The following is a 16,041-nucleotide window of genomic DNA, read 5'->3' on the forward strand; positions in this document are numbered from 1 at the left end:
GGGGTAGGGCCACAACCTCTTTCCCAACACCCAGGCTGTGGCAACGCCAAGGCCCCCCTATTCTCCATCAGCCCCCGCAAAGCCCCAAAGAAACATAACTAATCATAACCAGCATTAACAGAGATCTTACTGTGTGCCAGATTCTATTCCAAAAACTTACGTTTATCTCATTTAATGCCCTGCCACACTACTATTGTTCCCATATTACAGATGGGAGACTGAGGCTTAGAGGAGTTTCCCCAGTCACATAGTATGTAGACCTCCAGGATTCAAACCCCCATGCCCATGCCTCTAACCACTATTGAATACAACCTTTTTACCTAAATATAAACCATACACTTGCTATGCAAACAAGTGGCTGGCTTCAAGACCAGTCCCTAATCCCCCTCAAATTCTCCCTGAATAAGAATTCTGGAGCCACCTCTGCACCCAAGCTGGCCTTGGCTTCTCAGCTTTGGATTCTGGAGGGCAAAGATCGTAGTCCCAGCCCAGGGTCCTGGAAAGAATGTGCCCTTGGCTTCTGGCCCCGGCTCTGCCCCCAACTGGCTGGTGGCCTTGGGCGAGTCACTCCCCCTTTCTAGGCCTGACAGCATCACCCTGTCCAATGAGGCCGTGGCTGGATCAGAGGCTTCCAGGCCTGGGAGCTTCCAGGATCAGCTCCCACCCCCAGGAAGGCCAGGAGGCCAGGAGGCCAGGGGCGGGACTTGCTGGGTGTTAAATATTTCTGTCCAGCACTCTGCTGGCCTCTCATCCCAGTCCTCCCAGCAGGAAGTGTGACCAAGCTCAGTCATGGTAAGAGCCTGCCTGGAGCCATGGCAGCTTTTGCCAACGGCACGGATCTGGAGTGAGATTTCCAGAAGCACCTTGTGTCCAAATTTCCATGTCTTACTGTCCTTTTCTTTCTCCTTAGACGACTTACAGCAACAAAGGAGAGAAGGTAAGCAGGAGGGGAAATGTGGGGTCAGGGCCCCAGGAGACTGGGATGTTAGCGCAGAGCAGAAGAGGAATAATAGCTACAATGGTTATGTGACGTTCTGGATGCACACTCAAGTTCACCTCTGCCCTCCCCCGCCATGTCTAGACTGAGCTGGACTCAACCTTGCCCGCCTAAGAAAAACTTTTACCTCTTCTTAAATTCCTGCCAATCTCTTAATCCTGTCTGGAAGTTCTTTCTAAGGTCTAACTTAAATCTGTGTCGCTGTAGCATAAGGCTGTTTCCCCCTGTGAAACTTGGGCAGGCCTCCTGGGGGAGAGGGGTGCTCACCAATCCCGAGCCCACAGGAGCTCAATTTCTACATGAGAAACCTCTTTCAAGGCTTGGCAAGCCTTCAGAGCAGCAGGGTGGGGCGGGTTGGCTTCTCCTCAGTTCTGGGATTGAGGGTGGGACAAGGGAGGTGGCTAGGGGACACCTCTCCACTTGCACTTTTCTAGACCCACTTCTAGGGACTCAGCCTTGCCCCTTCTCTGCTTCTGCAGCCTGAGAGAGGCCGATTCCTCCACTTTCACTCCGTGACCTTCTGGGTTGGCAACGCGAAGCAGGTAAAAGCTGGGCAAGGTGTTGAGAGTGGATAGAGGGCAGGCAAGGGGGCCTCCAGGACAAGGGCAGTTCTCCAGCTGGGTCTGTGATTGGGCCCCGGGAGGGGAGGATCAGGGCCAATGTTGGGAGAGTCCCAGGACGGACAGTCACTCTTTGGATCCTAATTACACAATCAGGGCCACGGACCCCAGTGGGAAACTTACCTGAGATCAGCGTGGGCCAGGGAGCGGGCTTTCTTCCCAGGAGGGTCTCGGCACCTGGGGCAACAGGGCAGACAGGCTGGGGGGACTGGGGGCCGGGCCCTCGACCCTCACGGGCCCGTCTGCAACTCTGTGATTCAGGCCGCGTCGTACTACTGCAGCAAGATGGGCTTTGAACCCCTAGCCTACAAGGGCCTGGAGACGGGTTCCCGGGAGGTGGTCAGCCACGTGATCAAGCAAGGGAAGGTGAGTGTCCACCCAGGACCCCACCCATCCAGGAGGGCCAACTCTCTCCCTGCTGGTCTCTGAGCTCCCTGACAGGTCTGGCACCTCTGGGTGCAGGAGGCCAGGAAGCCCTTCCTCCAGGCGGCCCAGTGCTCTTCCAGGCTGCCCGGTGTGGTTAGCGGAGCGTGCACTGAGGTCAGCCCCCACTGGGCCCTCGACCGGCACCTCTGTACGACATGCAACAGGGACCTTCTTGGTTTGGTCTACGTCTCGGCCTGGCCCAACGCTGGTCTCACAGATGTTCAGGGAAGGTTGGCAAAGGCCTCAGACGTCAGACTGGAAATCTGAGCAGTGCCCTGGTCCATGGATCCCTGGGGCTCTCCCCACTGGGAGGCTTGACCAGCAGCTCATCCCAAGGCCCCAGGAGGGTCTGGCACGGGAGAAGCCCCCATCCCTCAGGACCAGAGGGGAAGCTAAGGCTGAGAAAGGACAGGAACCCAGGGTCAACAGTCCTGCCTGGCTGGGAAGAGGGGTTTTGTCCTCATGTCCCACCAGGGGTATCTCGCTGGTGGGCAGGGAGGGGGGCTGGGGGTGCACCTCCAGAAGCTCACCTGAGCCACCAGCCACGCCTCCCTTCTCCTCTACGTCTCAGATTGTGTTCATCTTCTCCTCTGCCCTCAACCCCTGGAACAAAGGTGAGGGGGCCCCAGAGGGTTTGGGGTGCCAGGGGGTGGAGACGTGGTATTGTGGGTGGGGCTTAGGGACCCAGGGGTGGATCAGGTTCAGGGAGGGGGCCTCAGCCTAGAAGGAGATGAAGCCCAGAAGGCTGAGAGTACAGGGGAGGGGCCGTGACTCCAGCGCCACCTGCCTCCCCTGCCGGCCGCAGAGATGGGCGATCACCTGGTGAAACATGGCGACGGAGTGAAGGACATTGCCTTCGAGGTGGAGGATTGTGACTACATCGTGCAGGTGAGGCCACACCTGGGCTGGCGCGGAGACGAACCAGTGAGGCTCGGCCTGCCCTCTGTCTGCGACAGGGACTCCCATCAGTCAGGGCTGGAAGACACTGCCACGCTGGAGTGATGCGCCCAGATGTTGGTTGACACACACCTGAGTTCCAGTGACACTCTGCCCCTTAGTAGCCATGCAACCTCTGTCTGAGCCTCAGTTTCGGCATCTGTAAAATGGGGATAACCACCTACCTCACTGAGTTGTTACAAAGAGGAAACGGAGATCACAATTATCATTTCTTGAGCATGACTGTACCAAACGCTGTATTCAAGAGGCAGTTTAGACGTTCAGAGTGTAGATTCCAGAGGCAGACTGCTGGGTCTCAATCTTATTAGCTGTGTGACTTCAGGTGAGTGACTTAAATTCTCTGTGCCTCAATGTTCTCATCTATAAAATAGAGACAATAATAGTGCCTTTCATGTAATGTTGCTGGGCAGATTAAAGAGACTAGTACTTACAACAGTACCTGACATATGATAAGCATAGACATGCAGTAATAAGGTTTTGCTAAATATCAAATACATGACTCATGCATGTAAGGCACGTGGCGGAAGGTGTGACACATAGTAGGTGCTCAATAAATGTCAGCTTGTATTTGTCTTATCCAACCACCCTTTTTACAGATGAAGAAACTGAGGACTAGAGAGGGCGGAGGGCCACAGAGTGAGTTAGCACAGGACAGGCAGGACAGACCCCCACCCCCACCTGGTTTGTCTTAAATAGCCCCAGCTCTGGGCCTGGACCTCAGTTTCCCTATCTGCCAAATGGGCATGAGCCATGGGTGTCAAGGGCAACAGCTAAAGTTCACCGGAGTTCCTGCCTGGGGCTGGAAAAACTGGAGGAGGCTGCGGCAGGACCACGCAGACGGGATCCAGCAGGGCAGACAAAGGGTCCAGCACTGCGGGTCCAGCACTGACCACCTTCCCACCCCATCTCCTCTGCAGAAAGCCCGGGAACGAGGCGCCAAGATCGTGCGGGAACCCTGGGTAGAGCAAGATAAGTTTGGGAAGGTGAAGTTTGCTGTGCTGCAGACGGTGAGTTAACCTCAGTGCCCCACCTCTCCTGCTGTCCACACCCACTTAGATGCCCGGACTCCCCTCCCCAACCCCTGACTCCATTATACCATCCCACACTTGTGCCTCGAAGTGCAGACATTCTCCCTGGACTCTGATCTCCTGTATTCTTGGCTCGTGTGCAGAGACTGAGGAGGGCTACCAGTCACACCTCTGGGCTTCCCTTCCTCCCCAGTGGGGGCTGATAGCAAGGAAGGAGATGGGTGGGTCTGGGGAAGGAGGTGGGAGGGAAGCCCCGCCCCACTCAGGCTGTGTGACTTTGGGCAAATCACTTCACCTCTCTGTGACTCCGTTTAAATGAGTAAGTTACCACCTGCGTGGTCCACCTGTGTGATCTGCCACACGCTAATTAACCGTTCTGTGCCTGTTTCTTCAGCTATAACTCCTCCCATGGTCATTTAAAGGATCAAATGAGATGATTCGTGTATAGCACTTAGAACAACAGCGCTTGGCATATCAGAGACACGCAGCAAAGATTACCAAGTCTGTTTAGCACCTGATACAATCATAGGTCCTTCCTCCTCAAGATTTAATACAACTTAAAGATTGTTAGAATGATTGAAAAGGCCCTTCCACATAATTAGATCCAACATCCTCATCATTCTTCATTCAGGCAACACATTTTAATTGAGCACCTACTATGTGCCAGGACAGCACCATGAGCAAAACGGCATCCCCGCCTCCACAGAGCTTCTGGTCCTGTGGGGCAGACAGACTGTCAAATTCCCAAATGTCAGACCGCAATTCATTTTGGAAAGGGGAAGTGACTTGCCCAAAATCACACTTGGAGTTAGGGCCAGGTCTGGGTTGGAACCCAGGGCTGTGTTGGCACCATGAAATGCAGCCTGGCCTCAGCAGGGATGGGACCTCAGGCTGTTCGCCACCCACAGTATGGGGACACTACACACACCCTGGTGGAGAAGATGAACTACACCGGCTGGTTCCTGCCTGGATTTGAGGCCCCAGCATTCGTCGACCCCCTACTTTCTAAGCTGTGAGTGCCCCTTGGGGCAAGGGTGGGGTGCCCTCTCTTCCATGCAGAGGGGACAGATCATCTTGGTCCCTGCTGGGGAGCCCCTGAGCATCCCCCAGGATGGCATGAAGAGGCAGCATAGAGGCCAAGAGCCTAGGGTCTGGAACCCAACTGCCTTGGTTCAAATCCCAGCTCTGTCACTTACTAGCTATTTAACCTTGGCAAGTTATTTTTCTAAGCCTCAGTTTCTTCATCTGTAAAATGGGGCTAGTAATAGTGCGTGAGTTGATGCAGATAAAGTGTCTACAGTAAGTGCTATGGAATAATGAGCAGTTACTGTTATTGAGGGGCTGGGGGAAGGAAGAGATTCAGGGAGTAGCCTTCTCCTCACCCCCTAACTGCCTTCCTCTCCCAGGCCCAACTGCAGTCTCAAGATAATTGATCACATTGTGGGAAACCAGCCTGATCAGGAGATGGTGTCTGCCTCAGAATGGTGAGTCCCTGGCCCAAGCCCTTCCCACATGTGTGACAGGCCCACTGCCAGGTCTTGTCGGGAAATAGAGCACGAGGTGGGGGCAGGTTAGTCTGAGGTCACTGATTCATCTGTTCCCTGAAAAACTGTCACCATGGAGACCAGAGGATTTAAGGCCCGAAGTGACCCACCGGTCCTCCCTCTGAGGAACCTTGGGGAATCAGCACAGGGGGTGTCACAGTCCAGGGAGGCTTGGAGGAAGGCTGTCACTACCCAAAGAGCACGTGTGTGCAAATTAGAAGCAAGTAGCCTTTCTCAAAAGCACCTCAATCTGTTAGAGTGGTGCCATGGATACGGACCTTGTTATCAGATGCTTTACTTCCACCCAAAGGAAAATTGTCATAATAAAGGTACAAACCCATGATGTGCGTGATGTGAAAGGTGGTACCCTTTTTGGAGCCTGCTCAGGGAAAAAACTCTGGAAGGTGGAGTGGGGTGGGGGGCAGGTCCCAGGCCAACATCAGAGCCATTGTGCCCCTCCGGCCACCCCCAACAGGTACCTGAAGAACCTGCAGTTCCACCGTTTCTGGTCCGTGGATGACACGCAGGTACACACGGAGTACAGCTCTCTGCGGTCCATCGTGGTGGCCAATTACGAGGAGTCCATCAAAATGCCCATTAACGAGCCAGCGCCGGGCAGGAAGAAGTCCCAGATCCAGGTGGGGCCTCCCTCGGGCCCCGGGGGCCTTGGCTGAGGAAGAAGGAAGCAGGGAAGAGGTTTGAGGGCTCTCGTGGGGGCAGGGGTGTGGGTGACGGGGCCACTGACAATGCTTTCCTTGCTTCCCTCCCACAGGAATATGTGGACTATAACGGGGGCGCCGGGGTCCAGCACATTGCTCTCAAGACTGAAGACATCATCACAGCGGTTAGAAGCCCATTCCTGGTCCTAATTCACCTCCCATTCAGCTCCAGAGCCAAACTCTGCAAAACGGAGTCAGAGGCTGGGGATGGGGGTGACGAGTGGCAGTCCTGGGTCCCCTTCGTCAGCCCAGACGGCTGACAGGGCTCCCTTACTGGCTCGTGCCACTCATGTGCAGGCAGATTCCCACCCTAGAGAGTTTGGTCTCTCTGCTATAGAGGTAGCAAGTGCCAGAGTAACAAGAAGCCTGGGCTCTAGACCTGGTTCTGCCAGTAGCTTACTGTGAGTCTTTGGGGGATTCAACCCCCTCTCTGGGCTTCAGTTGCATCAACTTGAAATTGAGGATATTAAGCTACAAGATCCACTAGGTCCTTTTCATCCAAATTAAATGTCCTGAGTCTATGGCTCCAGCCCTCGGGGAGGCTGGGTCCCACCTGTTCTTAATGTGGCAGTACGACCAAGTGGACAAGAGCCTGGCCTGTCCCATTCAGTCCCAGCCCAACCAAGAATTCACCATGACCATGGCAACTTCATTCATTCATTCATTCATTCACGCAATAGATGTTTATTGAGCACCTACTACGTGCCAGGCACTGTTTCAGGTACTTGGGATACATTAGCCAACAAGACAATAGTTTCCACCCTTATGGAGGCACAGAACAAAATTAGTAAAATATCTGTTAGATGGCAGTGAGTGCTCTAGAGGAAAATAAAGCAGGGCCATGGGTGAGGGAGGGCGAAGGACTTTTTTTTTTTTTAATTTCAAGTTTTTCCTTCTCTTTTCTTTTTTTTTAGTTTATTTAATTTATTTATTTTGGCTGCGCCAGGTCTTAGTTGCGGCACACGGGATCTTCGTTGTGGCACGCGGGCTTCTTAGTTGTGGCATGTGGGATCTAGTTCCCTGACCAGGGATCGAACCCAGGCCCCTGCACTGGGAGGGCAGAGTCTTACCCACTGGACCACCAGGGAAGTCCCGGGACTTTGTATATTTAAATTAGGTGGTCACCAAAGTCCTGGCGCTAAGAAGGGGACATTTAAGAATGCAGAAGACAGAGAGGAAGCAGTGGAAATGTGGGGAAAGCGCCCCAGGAAGAAGGGACAGCCAGGGTAGAGGAAGGTTAAAGGAACAGCTGGAACAGAATGCACAAGGAAGAGAAGGGTAGGAGATGCGGCCAGAAGGTAGGAGTGGGGGCAGATGGTGAGGACTTTGAATGTGACTCTGAGACACCCCCGTTGGGTAAGCAGAGGAGTGACATGATTTGACTTGTATTTTAATAAAATCCCTCTGGCTCCTATGTTGAGAATAGATATTAATACTTAATCTCTCAATGCCTCAGTTTTCCCAGCTATGAAATGGGGAGAATAATCATCCAAATGTCTCAAAAGATTACTGCATCGACATAATAAGACAGTACATAGAAAGCGCTCGAGAGAGGCACGTAATGAGGTCCCATAAATGTTAGTGATTGCTGTTCTTCCCTCGGGACCCACAAGGCCCAGAGGAGGAAGGGGATGAGGTCACACTGCATCCTGGCAGTTTGGGGAAGCTGGAGTAGGGACCCTGCCTCCTCCTGGCCTAGCACTTCCCCCTGGCTGGGAGTGTTGAGCATGGAGAGAGAAGGACCGACCTTGACCCTGCTCTGAGACAGATTCGCCACTTGAGAAAGAGAGGCATGGAGTTTTTGGCTGTTCCGTCCACATACTACAAACAACTGCGGGAGAAGCTCAAGTCGGCCAAGATCCGGGTGAAGGAGAATATTGATGTTCTGGAGGTAAGGCCTAGGCCAGGATCCTCGGTCAGCCGAGGAGAACAAGCCCTGAGTTCCATCTTGCCTCACAAATGTTGTCTCAACCTTGCATCAGGCAGTGGGATGCAGCCGGGAAAGCAGACCAGGTCCCTGCCGTCATGGAACTTGCATTCTAGTGAGAAGACAGATGACAAATAAATAACACAAACACCATCAGAGAGAGAGAGAGAGTTGGTGTTGTGCAGAAACTTAAAACAGGCTATGACAGAGAGTGATCTGGGGTTGCTATATAGGAGGCAGTCGGGGAAGGCCTCTCTGAGGAGGTGACATTTCCGTGAAATCGAGATGATGAAAGGGAGTTGGCTGTGTGAAGACCTAGAGAAAGAGCAGTCCTGGCAGAGGGAACAGCAAGTGCAAAGGTCCTGAGGTAAGAGCAAGCTCTGAGTATCTGAGAAACAGAAAGAGGGCCAGAGTGAATGAAAGGAAGTGTTTGAGGAGTGGCCCAGGTCAAAGAGGTAGGCAGGAGCCGATTCCTCTGGTAGGCTATTTAGGAGTTCGGATTTTGTTCTTCTGTAGCCAGAAACCATTGGAGGTTTTTCTGGTTTTGTTTTTGACAGCTTTATTGATATTTAAGGTACATAACATACATCATTTTTAAAAATACACAATTCAGTGGGTTTTGGCTCTTCACTATATTATGCAGCCATCATTGGAATCAATTTTGGCACATTTTCATCACTCTAAAAGGAGACCTCAAACCTCTTAGTCACCACCTCCCAATCTCCCCATTCCACCTCCTCACCCTCAGCCCTAGGCAACCACTGATCTCCTGTCTCTATAGAGCTGCTTTTTCTGAACATGTCATATAAATGGAATCATATAATCTTTTGTGACTGGTTTCTTTCACTCAGCACCATGTTTTCAAGGTTCATCCATATTGTAGCACGTGTCAGTACTTTGTTCCTTTTTATAGCTGAATAATATTCCATTGGATGAATAGACCACGTTTTGCTTACCCCACTCATCAGCTCATGGACATTTGTTTCCACTTTTTGGCTACCATGAATAATGCTATGATCATCTGGGTAACAAGTATCTGTGTGGACATACGTTTTAATTCTCTTGGGTAGATACCTAGGAGTCAAATTCCTGGGTCGGTCATATGGTAACTCTACTTCTACTTTTTTGAGGAACTGCCAGACTGTTTTCCACAGCGGCTGCATCGTTTTACATTCCCACCAGCCACATATGAGGGTTCTGGTTTCCACTGGAGAGTTTTAAACAGGGGAGTGAGATGATCTGATTTTTGAAAGACCCCTGAATGTGGGGAAGATGGATTGTAAGGAGGCAAGAGAAGAAGCAGGGAGAGCTGTGTGGGTGCTACTTGGGTGGTCCAGGCCAGCCTTGGGTGGCTAACACAGGGGCTGAGGCGGGGAGGTGGTAATAGGACAACTGGAGAATCTATCTGGAGGTGTCTGGAACTGCTGCAGAAAAGGGTCTTTTCTTGGCTTTGGGGGTGCAGAAGCCGCCATGGCCTTCCTAAATATCCCACCATTCCAGGCTGGAGGGGCCAGCCAGTCTCCCCCTTACCCAGTCCCCTGTCTCCCACCTAGGAGCTGAAAATCCTGGTGGACTACGACGAGAAAGGCTACCTCCTGCAGATTTTCACCAAGCCCATGCAGGACCGGCCCACGCTCTTCCTGGAAGTCATTCAGCGCTACAACCACCAGGTACCACTAAGGACCGCCTGTCCCCAGCGGTTGGCTTCCTGGGCCCGCAGCTCACCTCCTTTCTCCCGCTCCAGGGTTTTGGAGCCGGCAACTTCAACTCACTGTTCAAGGCCTTCGAGGAGGAGCAGGACCTGCGGGGCAACCTCACCGACATGGAGACCAACGGGGTTGCGCCCGGCAGGTAGGCGGCTCTGGTGCCGCCTGACCCAGCGAAGCCCCGCCCACCTGCGGGCGCACGGTGGGCCACGCCCCCTCGTCCTGGAACGCGCCCACTCCACAGGCCCTGAACAGCGAGCCCTCCTTACTGGCCACTCCCTTTAGACCCCGCCCACTAGCCGGCTCCGGGACCTCCCCCGCCCCCACAAGACTCCGCCTACCTCCTAACTCGCCCCCTAGGTTGGGCTGTTCAGTCTCCCGCCCTCCGGAATAAAGCGGATTGGGGTCCAAGGCGGTGTCCACGTGTTTGTGCCAGGCTGGAGCAGTGAGGTTCTTTGGCCGCCAGGGGGAGCTCAGGGCGGCCGCACTGTAAGAGACATCCGCGTTAGGGGTTCAGAGGCTGCGGGAGCCGAGGAGGCGCCGGGGGGGCAAGCGCTGGGCTGAGTAGGACCGCGCAGGTCGCGGGGAGTTCTGGAACCAAGTGGTGCAGAGGGCCTACACGCTAAAGGGAAAGACAGACAACAGCGTTTTGTAGAGTGGTAAATGCTATTAAGAAAATAAAGCAGGTGATGAGCTTGTGTAGAGGTGAAGGTGGGAGGAAGGACTAATGTCGATCGAGGGAAGACCCCTCTGGGAGGTGACGTTTGGGAGCCAGCCATGGGAAAATCTGGGGAAAGAGCATCCCAGGAGGAGGGTACAGCAAGGGTAAAGGCCCTAAGGTGGGACAGAGCTTGGCAGCATCCTGTCCGATGGCGTTACGATCTCCAAGGATGAGCTGTACCCAACTTGGCTGCCCTGAACCCAAACTTCTGGACTTAGGAGAGTGTTAGCCCAGGGACTTTGGGGCATCATCCTCGCTCAGCACCCACGGCACATGGTTCCTGGTGTGAGAGCTGGTAGAAGGGATCTGCGCCCCTCAGCTTCTGCCCTCTACCCGCAGCACGGCAGACAGCAGTGCCTACTCCCCCACACCCCCTTGCAGCTCCACTCCCCCCAACCCTGCTCCAGGCGTGGACTCCATTTGAAGAGAGGCTAGTTCATACTCAAGTGTGAATGGCCCTTGCAAAAAAGAGTGACACAGTTGGGAAAGGAACTACTGGTCCTTAAACACTTAGAAGGAAAATTTTCTTCAAAACCGGAGAAGAGGGGCTTCCCTGGTGGCGCACTGGTGGAGAGTCCGCCTGCCGATGCAGGGGACGGGGGTTCGTGCCCCGGTCCGGGAAGATCCCACATGCCGTGGAGCGGCTGGGCCCGTGAGCCATGGCCGCTGAGCCTGCGCGTCCGGAGCCTGTGCTCCGCAACGGGAGAGGCCACAACGGTGAGAGGCCCGCGTACCGCAAAAAAAAAAAAAAAAAAAAAAAAAAAAAAAAAAAAAAAAAAACAAACGGAGAAGAGGAGGTGGGGGCAAATAGGATCTCTTCTGCTTCTGATTTGTTCTTTCTTTTTTCTTTTTTTTTCTTCGTTTTCTTTTTTCTTTTTTTTTTTTTGGCTGCACCGCACAGCTTGTGGGATCTTAGTTCCAATCAGGGATCGAACCCTGGCCCTGGGCAGTGAGAGTGCGGAGCCCTAACCACCGGCCGGCCAGGGAATTCCCTACTTCTGATGCTTGACAACCCTCCCTGAGGAGGAGTCAACTCAGAACTAGAAGCAGGTGGATCTCAGTGTCAGAAAAAAAAAATCGGAGTTGGTGTAATGGAGGAATTGGGAGGAATTTTTCCACCCCCCTCAAGTTATAGAAATCAGGGCTTCTAGGATCATGAATTCAGAAATGAAAAGAACAGCAGTGAGAAACCAGAGGAACAACGGCAGGTCCCAGGCCGGTGCTGCTGGTCAAAGATACCCTCCCTCTATTTTCCCATGGTTCATGCAAAGAAGGGAAATTCTGTAACACAGGGGCTTGCAAACTGGTGGCTCACGGGCCAGATCTGGCTCACAGATGTATGTTATTTCGTCTGCCTGGTTTTAACAAATTCGAGTCAACCTTTCAGAAGGTCAGGATATTTCACATACAAACTCTACGGTTCTGGTTCCACCTGGGACAACCAGGCAGTTCTGGCCTTGCCTTCCTGTGCAGTGACAACCAGCTGGCACAGGGCGGTAGGTGCCTCTTCAGATGGCGTGTGGGCGGGGCCGACCCTCATTAGCTGAGCACAGGCTAGGGAGCCCCACTACCTGGTCAGCCACTTGCTAGCTGTGTGTGGTCTTGGGCAAGCTACTTGATCTCTCAGTGCCTCGGTTTCCCTTCTCTGTTAAATAGGGATAATACCTCCTAGCGCTACTGTTTTTTGGTTGTTGTTTTTTTGTTTGTTTTGTTTGTTTGTTTGTGGCTGAGCGGTATGCAGGATCTTAGCTCCCCGACCAGGTATCAAACCCCGGGCTCCCTGCAGTGGAAGCACGGGGTCTTAACCATTGGACCGCCAGGGGAGTCCTGCACTACGGTGAGTTTGATATCAAAGATGTTTAAAACTGTTGCTGGCACAGCGTCAGCGCTACGTGTTTGCTCTTGTTTTTTCTGGAGAGGGGCCTGGATGAGGGGCTCTCGCCCAGGTCTACCTGGCACCTGCCCCTCTCCAGCACAGCCCCATCTGCTCTGTGCACGCAGACGTCTTGAGTTGAGGCTTCGCTTTGGCCCCCACAGCAGAAGCAGTGAAGAGAGGACTTTCTCTGTGGGACTGAGGGACAGAGGGAGAGGCGGATGCATTTGAATACCGTGGAAGGGGAACCATCAGCCTTGGTAGCTGAGGGAAAGGAGAAGCCCAGGATTTCCAGCCTTTGAGCTTAGGGAACCAGCGGCAGCTGTGGTGGGTGGAGGCGTGGGATAGAAATGCCATTGATCGAGGTGGAAAATATGGCAGCAGGTTGGAGAGGAAAGCTGAAGGAAACTCAGATTTGCACGTGTGTTTCTTTTGTGAGCCTTGGGCTGGATGCCCTGGGTTGTCCCTGTGCTGCCCTGCAAGGCTCTGCAGCATCTGCCTCCCCGACTCCCCCACCAGGTCTACCTCTCAGAGCTCATTTCCTTTACTCACCCTTCCCCGTCACTCGGCTGCAGCTACACAGGCCTCCTTGCTGGTCCTCAAATACACCAGGCAGTCTTCTGCCACAGGACCTTTGCACTCACTGCTCCTTCTGCCTGGAATACCTTTCCCCCAGGTCTCCAGAGGCTAACTCCCTATCTCCTCTGACCCGGGTCTCCACAGGGCTGACTCCCTTTTCTCCTTTGAGTTTTGTTCACATGTCAGGTAGGTGGGCTTCCCTGACCACCCTGTTTAAAATTTCGCCCTTCTCCCACCGACACCCGCTTCTCATAGCTATTTTTCTCCTTATCATAGCATTTATTCTTCATGTTTGCCTGACTCACCCACAAGGACACGATCACCTTGAAGACAGGAAGTGTGTTTTCTCCACTCCTGTAGCCCCAGTGCCTAGAGGAGTACCTGGCACATAGTAGGTGCTCAATAAATATTGGTTGAATGAATAAGCGAATGGCCAGCAGCTGCCCCTACCTTCTCTTTTCTGGCCCTGCCTGTCAACTCTTTTTCTGTTCCCACGAATTCGCCTCTAGTGGTGTCCACCTGTCTAGATGGACAATTCCAAGAAAACAGCCCACCAATGAGAGACACCTCCCTTGCCTTCATTTCTTTGCTCGCAAGTAAGGCTGCCAAGAACATCCTTGTACAGTATCCTTGCCTGCTCGTGGCTCTCAGGTTCAATTCCTGACAGTGGAACATTTGGGCCAAGAGTTTATGTGCATTTTATTTTATTATTATTTTTTTGCTGTACGCGGGCCTCTCACTGTTGTGGCCTCTCCCGTCGAGGGGCACAGGCTCCAGACGCGCAGGCTCCGCGGCATGTGGGATCTTCCCGGACCAGGGCACGAACCCGTGTCCCCTGCATCGGCAGGCGGACTTTCAACCACTGCGCCACCAGGGAAGCCCTATGTGCATTTTAAATATTGGTCGTTAATATCTAATTTTTCCTCCTAAAGGTTGCAGCAACTAATGCTTCCACTAACGGTGTGTGAGTGCCCCTCACCCCGCGCTCACCAACACTGGTATCTGCCACTTGACAGGGGAAGTGGTACCATGGTATCATTTGCGCTTCCTTAGTAAGAAGTGAGCTTCTTTTCAGTCACGCTGCTTTTTGCTGAGGTTCTGAGCCTGTCCTTCTCAAAGATAAGTGGACATCTTCTAACAAACTCTCTGTGGGTCCCTCAGTTACCCCACCACTGGACCAGGCAGAGTTGAGACCTATGGGGCGCAGAACCTGTGGAATACCCACAACACTGCATACATTTAATTCTTCTCAACTGGTGACTGTTTTATCAGCCCCCTCCTGCCTCACAGACCAGAGGGATGTCCCCTTAGTGTTAATCGTTTCTGAGGTACCACCTTTCCAAGATCTTCTAGTAATAGAAATAGGATATTTGATCTTGTTTCCTTTAATTGTAGACCATTAGCAGTGTTAGATACCTAAGGTTTTAAGAAGAGTTCTAGAAGGAAAACTTGAAAGCCGTGGACGGTCTAGTCTGACTATAACTTGTCCCAGTTCACCTACAGGCTTAGAGTTTAAGAACAGCTGGTCTTACAGTGCTCTATGTCAATTATAGCTCAATAAAAGTGGAAGAAAAAAAAATACATATGTTTTTAAAAGAGCAGATGGTCTGAATGGACCACACCCCACCTAGCTCCTTCCACCCCGACCCCTGACTACCGGAGCACCCGCTCCTTAGCGAGCAGGGTGCGCCCCCAAGAGAAAGAAAGAAGGAGGAGAAGAAAGAGAGAGGAGAGCAAGGGAGATGGCGTATCTGTAAGAAAAGTCAGTATATTTATGGTTTGCTTTATAAAAGTTACTATAATACAATGGTACATAGTATTGAATTCACAAAAATATGAACAAATATTTACAGCAAGACACACCCACAACGGAAACACTTCTCTTCAAAACAAGTTACGTACGATGAGAGTCTATATGCACAAACATCCCTAAAACTTATGGGTTCTCTTCTTTGCTGGAGGAGGGAGGCGGGGGGTGGGCAGGGACAAGAAAAAGAAAAAGCAGAAACCCCCAATTCTTCAAAAGCAGAGGTTTGTTCAATGTAAATGAAGGCATTGAAAGAAAAATGAGTTGACACATTTCTGGCTATTGCAAGCCATTTCAGGGGTGGGACGGGGGTTCCTGGGCACAGGGAGGGTCCAGGCCCTTGCTCGCCCTTAGGGAAGGCTGGTTGGGCAAGGTGAGGCCAGAGTGAGGGGTGAGGCAGGACCCTGGACCCTGGTTTCCTCACGTTCCCCCCCGCCCCACTTCTTTTCTGGGAGGAGGGGAACAGACTGAAGACAGCCCCTTGGGGGCTCCAGAAGTAACTGAAATCGGCCGTCTCTACAAACTACACATTTCCTCGTGTGAAAAATAAATATTTCCTCAGTTGCACAGTGAGGCAGAAAACCGCAAAAGGAAGAGAAGGTTGCCGCTGTGCCCAGGTCCCCCTCCGTGTCTTAATGCCACCGATTTCACGGAGCTTGAAACCGGTGGGCATAGTCTCAAACAGAGAGGGCATGGGGTAAAGAAATTGGAAAAAAAAAAAAAAAAAAAAGAAAAGAAAAACACAACAAAACCACCAACGACAAAAAAAAAAAAAAAAAAAAGAGAGAAAAATAACAATTCTTTGTACAGAATTTACATGATAACAAGCTTGACACAAGCTGAGATACCAGAGGCTCCGGGGCCTGCATCCGCAGGGTCAGGGCAGCCCCGCCGGGAGCTCCTGTCTTGGTGAGGATGACTCCTGGTCACAACAGTCACTTTCCATAAATTATTTACATGCCTGCTTTGCTTTCTAGGGTGCGGGGGACTTGCTTGTGTGTGTGTGTGTGTGTGGTTTTTTGGAAGTACAAAGGAATAAGCAAAAAAGTCTTCCCACATGTTTCTACAAGAAACAATGTTCCCGAAAAAAAGTCCTTTATGGCAGCCTATGTACAGAAATCTGTTCTGAACTTCAAA

The 16,041-nt window shown here is 52.2% G+C and overlaps 1 protein-coding gene across 1 annotated transcript; it reads left to right on the plus strand.

The window, feature by feature from the left end:
* Nucleotides 1–1,902: 1,902 nt before the first annotated feature.
* HPD (4-hydroxyphenylpyruvate dioxygenase) lies at nt 1,903–11,069 on the plus strand (the record flags this gene model as incomplete). Its single annotated transcript, XM_079717273.1, has 12 exons — nt 1,903–1,983; nt 2,615–2,657; nt 2,849–2,931; nt 3,918–4,007; nt 4,937–5,040; nt 5,435–5,512; nt 6,048–6,210; nt 6,345–6,416; nt 8,060–8,182; nt 9,772–9,888; nt 9,963–10,069; nt 10,985–11,069. The coding sequence occupies 12 exons, from the start codon at nt 1,903–1,905 to the stop codon at nt 11,067–11,069; spliced, it is 1,146 nt and encodes a 381-aa protein (XP_079573399.1).
* Nucleotides 11,070–16,041: the final 4,972 nt, after the last annotated feature.

This window comes from Hyperoodon ampullatus (genome assembly GCF_949752795.1).
Source record: "Hyperoodon ampullatus genome assembly, chromosome: 13".
Lineage (NCBI taxonomy): Eukaryota > Metazoa > Chordata > Mammalia > Artiodactyla > Ziphiidae > Hyperoodon > Hyperoodon ampullatus.